The 6,159-nt window shown below is 43.9% G+C and overlaps 2 protein-coding genes across 2 annotated transcripts in view; both read left to right on the plus strand.

The window, feature by feature from the left end:
- The first annotated feature begins 740 nt into the window (after positions 1-740).
- Positions 741-2,458, plus strand: LOC106337340 (UDP-galactose transporter 2-like). Its single transcript, XM_013776439.1, has 4 exons — positions 741-1,060; positions 1,134-1,318; positions 1,406-1,768; positions 1,858-2,458. The coding sequence occupies exons 1-4, from the start codon at positions 925-927 to the stop codon at positions 2,215-2,217; spliced, it is 1,044 nt and encodes a 347-aa protein (XP_013631893.1). The 5' UTR covers positions 741-924; the 3' UTR covers positions 2,218-2,458.
- Positions 2,459-4,720: 2,262 nt separating this feature from the next.
- The window catches only part of LOC106338282, a 2,211-nt gene continuing 772 nt past the window's right edge, over positions 4,721-6,159 (plus strand). The window contains exon 1 of the mRNA XM_013777299.1: positions 4,721-6,155. Within this exon, the coding sequence (XP_013632753.1) occupies positions 4,721-6,155 (1,435 nt within the window). The remainder of the gene's footprint in view (positions 6,156-6,159) is intronic.

Genomic DNA, 6,159 nt, shown 5'->3' on the forward strand with positions numbered 1-6,159 from the left:
ACCCACGATTTGCAAAAGACCGGAGAGGTCAAAGTGATCCAAGTACGGTCTTAGTGATAACTCGGCCGATTTATTCACTAAGGCACTTTCGACCTGTAGATTCAGGAAGCTCATGCATCAGATTGGGATGCGTAGGCTGAAAGACCTCCACTGAGGTTCTCATCAGGGGGAGTAGTACGTGTTGTACTCTTTTTCCTTCATCATGTTTTTGTCCCACTGGGGTTTTCATGATAAGGTTTTAATGAGGCAACATTAAGCGTATTACAATCCCTGTATGGTTATGGCATCCAAGGGAGAGTGTTATAAATCAATTAATAGATGTCCATAACCGGCCCATCCGTAGGAGAGAGAGAGAGAGGGGAGAGAGTGTCGGCCATTTGAGGAGAGAGAGAGGTGGCCACATACATGTGTTTCATTTTCCTTGTGTGATTAGGATTTCATTTCTTTGTAATCTTTCAATATTATGTATTAGTAGTCTTTCATAATCCTAGTTGGTTTAGGTTTTGGATACTTTTCTTTTTATTATCTTGTAATCCCCCTATATAAAAGAGATTTATTCATTAATGAGAGATAGAAACATTCAGCTCTAAATCTATTGTTTCACGACAAATCACATTTTGTTTCCTCGGTAAAGCCCTATAGTAGATTTTAATACAAAATTGTCCACACTGAATTGTTATTTTATCGAACAAGGCACTACTGTCTACTGTACTTTACCAGAGAACACTAATCAATAAAATCACACAGTTGATGTAAATACAGAGTCCACTCCTCGAGAAAGAGATATTTTATTTATTTTTATGGGACGTGAAGAATCGTAGAAAGAAGAAAGAGGTTGAGCGTCCTATAAAGCGTGAATCAAAGCTGTTTTCGGGAGGGGAGGGTGGCTAAAGTCGTGATCAGTCATCGGGATCTGAATTAGAGATGGCTGCGGAGAAGGAGCGAAAATCTTCAGCGGTCTCCGACATGGGAGCCTGGGCAATGAATGTGATCAGCTCCGTTGGAATCATCATGGCCAATAAACAGCTTATGTCTGCTTCTGGTTTCGCCTTTAGTTTCGGTTCGTTCTCCGATCTCTCTATCTCTCTCTCTCTTATTATCATTTGAGATCTGATGATTCCATTTACTCCCAGCAACGACTCTTACCGGATTCCATTTTGCTCTAACCGCATTGGTCGGTTTCGTGTCGAACGCGACGGGACTGTCGGCATCGAAACATGTCCCGATGTGGGAGCTAATCTGGTTCTCCATTGTCGCCAATGTCTCTATAGCCGCCATGAATTTCAGCCTCATGCTCAACTCCGTCGGCTTTTACCAGGTTTCCTTAATCACTCCCCCCTTTTCAGAGCAAAATTGGCAATTATGTTGGGTTCCTCTGAATCAATCGTCTCTGTATGTTGCATAGATCTCGAAGCTGAGCATGATTCCTGTCGTATGTGTCATGGAATGGATCCTCCACAACAAACGATACTCCAAACTAGTGAAACTATCCGTCGTGGTTGTTGTCGTAGGTGTTGCTATTTGCACTGTCACTGATGTCAAAGTTAATGCCAAAGGTTTCGTTTGTGCTTGCGTTGCCATTTTCTCCTCGTCTCTGCAGCAGATTTTAATAGGTTCCCAGCAGAAGAAGTATTCAATTGGCTCTTTTGAATTGTTGAGTAAAACAGCACCCATTCAAGCTCTTTCGCTTCTCCTTGTTGGCCCTTTTGTTGATTATCTCCTCAGTGGCAAGTTCATTGTCAACTACACTATGTCTTCTGGTTGCTTTGTAAGCATCATATCCCTCCCCTCCTCTGCTATTGCTTTGTTTATATTTATCCTTCCCTCGGTCTAATTATTCTACCATTTTTTTTTCAGCTATTCATCCTTCTCTCATGTGCCTTGGCTGTGTTCTGCAACATAAGCCAGTACCTTTGCATCGGGCGCTTTTCAGCAGTATCGTTCCAGGTTATAGGTCACATGAAAACCGTGTGCATCCTCACACTCGGATGGCTCCTATTTGATTCTGCAATGACTTTTAAAAACGTGTCGGGCATGATTGTTGCGATTGTTGGGATGGTGATCTACAGTTGGGCCATGGAATTGGAGAAACAGTCAGCAAAGGCTTTGAGCACTGTGAAACACAGCTTAACAGAAGAGGAGTTTGAATTTCTGAAGGAAGGTGTAGAAGAAACTACACACTCGAGAGATGTTGAACTTGGTCACACAAAAGCTTAGTGATGATAGAAACATAGTCTTCAGCTACAATTTCTTCTGTTATAATCTGTATTGTTTTGTGTTAATTAAACCAAGTGGTGGTGGCCGAATAATGTAAAGGTTGAATCCGATCAATCTACGCTTCGACCTATGTCCCTTGGTTATAAAAAATAGGGAAGTTTACATTAATTTTCTCTAAAAAATAATGTTTTGTTGCTTATATATTTGCCCAATTCCATGGAAACTACCTTGAGTTTTCATATATTATATTGTTTTACAGAGCACTCAAAGAGTAGATTGTTCCTTCTTAAGCTTATCTAACATAATATGGCAACACTTGTCCATCCTCTCACATTTTAGACCTTTTAGTTTGGTTTTGCACTTTATTTTATGCGGAAATAGCTACTCTTTGAATGAATTACTGGGAATTTGATAGAATTTACAAATCCCTAACTCCTTTATTGATAAGAACCTTGAATACAAGAAGACACACGAACAGCTTTGAAACTTGAATCCGATTACACTCTCATGGCGAATGTAATCGTCATCATTGCTGCCTCTATCAGTAAAGCAATCACTCTACAAGATGTAAGCACAGCAAGGACATAAGCGAAATGAGGCGAACTGGTTTGTAAGTTGGAAGCACACGCACTCAACCCTCCTTGTACATTAGGTTGCAGTATTTCTGGACAAACCCATATATTACTGGTCCTCTGTTTCTTCTGCCCTTGTTGTACCAGAATGTGTAACAGAATGCCCTTGGGATGCATTAATAACATGTATTTCACTTGAAAAACTGTTGAGACTCTGATTTGAAACATCTCTTGTATCAACAGCTCTAATTTTATCCTTTTGCTCTCTATCATATCTCCAAATCAACACAGCCAAAATCAACTAGCAAATAAGTATCCTCTTGAATACTCCCCACCTTTGAAAATAAATTTGACTTCAAGCTCATGATAGGAGAATTCCCATGATAAGATTTGGCTGCAGTTCTGGTCTTCTATACGACTGGGATTAGGAAATCAGATGGAAAAAGACAACGCCAAAGGGAAAATGTACTTGTGACTGATCCATTGTTTCCTTTGAGCAAATATACAGCCACATAATTCCCTTATGGTCCTGCAACACACTGAAATGATTGTGATTCATCAGTGACGTGATTCTCTTGTCAAAAACAGACACTAAGAAGAATTCTCCGCAACCACTGGCTCTAAATCAAGCGCCAAAACCGAAACTGGTTTAAATTGTTTAAATTTTCATTTGTGTTTTAGATGAAAACTGACGTCACCAAGAGGAAACTGTAAACCCCATGCTTCATTTTTCAAGAAACTTTTCTACAGCCATGAAATGCCTTGCTTTCTCAGGACGTTGACACTCTAATTGGAAGTAAAAATCTTTTCCCTCAAATGTACTCTTGTATTCACTCCACAATATATACAAGATACGGTTACATTAGTTGAGAAATATAGTCTAACTTATCATATTTCTGACTTGGCTTAAAAACGAAAAGAATATTCTCCTTATCCTCCCTCAGTCCTAACATAGGAACAGCGTCGTCGGTAGACTTTTAGTGAAAATATCTGCGTACGGAAGAGGAGAACGAATATGACTCTTCAACATTTGACCAAATATAAAAATGTACATTAAACTGCGTATTCAAATTAATTATTCATCTTATATATATTTTTTTAAAATACCTGTTGGGGATGGATTGAACCCATCACAAAGCCCATTGAACAAAAGGTCCAATCCGATAGACTGCTTTTAGTCGAACAGAGAGCAGACAGAGCATGATCGACTTAGCAACTCGGGACGAGCATTCACTCGACAAGGCCCAATCAATTAAAAATGAATTAGGTTAAGTCGATCGGATAAAGACTATAAAAGGAGAGGAAAACAAAGGAGAAAGGGGATCGACACTTGGCTACACAAACTTAGCGGCGAGATTAGGGTTTATTGTCCGTACAATCATCTCTCTGCTATTTGTACTTTTCCGGTTTAAGCTCTCACGAGCTCCGGCTTGCCATTACTTTCTCCACCTTTGTAACCTCATCTCGAAATCTAATAAACGCCTCTGTTCGACACATTTTTAGTATTGTTTACTTCACCTAAGACCAAACTCACCTTAAACAATTGGCGCCCACCGTGGGGCTCGAACCCACGACCACAAGGTTACCGAAATGACCACCGGAGGTACGAACCCAAATACCTCAGGAGAGGAGCCGGCACTCACACCTCCTCCGCCTCCTCCCCTTCTCTCGTCGGAGTTCATGAGTTCAGTCATAGCTCGACTCGCCCATCAAGAAGAGGTCCAAAAGACGACAAATGACCAGCTCGCCGCCATCGTCGCTGCCCTCAACGCGTCCACCGGCAGCTCGCAACCACTCCGTCGTCACCTCTTCAATACAAACCCCTGAACCCAGCTGACCCTGCAGAGACCCTCGTCACCGATGCTCTTCCAGCAGCGTCCGATCCCTCAACTATCCGAGAGATTGCCGAGCTCAAGTTAAATTTCTAACAAATGAGCTCGAGAATCCACCAAGCAACCAGCGCAGCTCCTAAGATTGATAGCGTCATTGCTTTAACATCACGCACACCTTTTACCGAAGAACTGACGGAGGTCAAGCTGCGGGAAATGGACAAGTTGCGCCTCCCAGGGTACAAACCAGGAGGTGATCCCGTCGAGCATTTGACGGCTTTCAACATCGCGGTGGCGAGAGCTAGACTTGATCCCGAGGAAAGAGACGCAGGATACTGCCAACTCTTTGTCGAGACATTGAACGAACAAGCCCTGACTTGGTTCTCGGGACTCGAAGAGAACTCGATTAGCAGCTTCAAAGAGCTCTCCTCGGCGTTTCTCAAGACTTACATCGTGTTCACCAAACGCGAAGCAACAGCTTCAACCCTCTGGAACCTTAAGCAAACGAAGGACCAGAGCCTTCGTGATTACATGGAACGGTTTAAGTCGGTCGTGTCAAGAATCAACATTCCCGATCACATCGCCGTCGACGCCCTGAGGAACAATCTTCTGGTAGAATGTAAGTTCCGAGAAGATCTCTATCGAACTCCCACCTCGTCACTACATGATGCCGTTGCTCGGTCCCAAAACTTCATCCGTATGGAGGAGGACACTAAAGCCATCATGAGCAAGCATAACTCGGCGAAGCAATTGGCACCTAAAAACGCTGCTACTACTCACGTCGAACCTCGTCAGCATGCTCCCAGCGACAAACACAACCGCAAGAATGGTCTCCTCTACATCGTTGATGAAAACGGGAAGAAATGGAACACCTTTCATCGAGAGACAGATCCTCCGAGCGAATCCCCCCAAGCAACGGCGGCCGCCGCAGTCGCCCAGGTCGATTCCGTAGCGGGTCCATCCCGGACTCCTCCAGGACTTACCAAATCGTGCAAGCTCCATGGCGTCAAAGGCCACGACACGTCAGAGTGCAAAACACTTTTCACACAGTTCCTCTCTTCGATCGAAAGCGGCGAGCTTAAGCTCCCTCCTCCGAAACCAAAAAGCGAAAGCAGTTGGAGCAGGAACAAGGATAGGAAGAATCAGCGAAAAAATCAGGGGAAACCGCGTCAAGACGACCAAAAGCCAAAGGATGCCGAGCAGACCCCTCGTCAGGATGACGATGGTGACGTCTCAGCAGACGAAGACCAACCCGCGGTCAGACAAAGGATCGAAGTTATTCGCGCCCAACCAGAGTCCTCATCGGATGAAGAGAGTGAACTCGAGGAAGCTCCCGACTCGTCGGACTTACGTATGCTCCTCAAGCGAAAGGCCACTCCGAGGATTAGCGAGACTCCCGGTCCCTCTGATCTCCGAGTCGAGCACAACGCCAAAAGAACCAAGCACGCGCCGAGTCAAAGATCCTCACCAGCATCTCCAGACGACAACCCTATCGTCGATTTGCGCGACCAACTTAACGCCCGGATGGACGATCTACGTAC

The sequence above is a fragment of the Brassica oleracea genome, chromosome C4 (genome assembly GCF_000695525.1).
Source record: "Brassica oleracea var. oleracea cultivar TO1000 chromosome C4, BOL, whole genome shotgun sequence".
NCBI lineage: Eukaryota > Viridiplantae > Streptophyta > Magnoliopsida > Brassicales > Brassicaceae > Brassica > Brassica oleracea.

Coding starts and splice junctions, on each gene's coding strand:
- LOC106337340 (XM_013776439.1), top strand. CDS start 925: ATGGCTGCGGAGAAGGAGCGAAAATCTTCAGCGGTCTCCGACATGGGA. Junction 1,061..1,133: donor TGGTTTCGCCTTTAGTTTCG/GTTCGTTCTCCG, acceptor ATTTACTCCCAG/CAACGACTCTTACCGGATTC. Junction 1,769..1,857: donor CTATGTCTTCTGGTTGCTTT/GTAAGCATCATA, acceptor TTTTTTTTTCAG/CTATTCATCCTTCTCTCATG.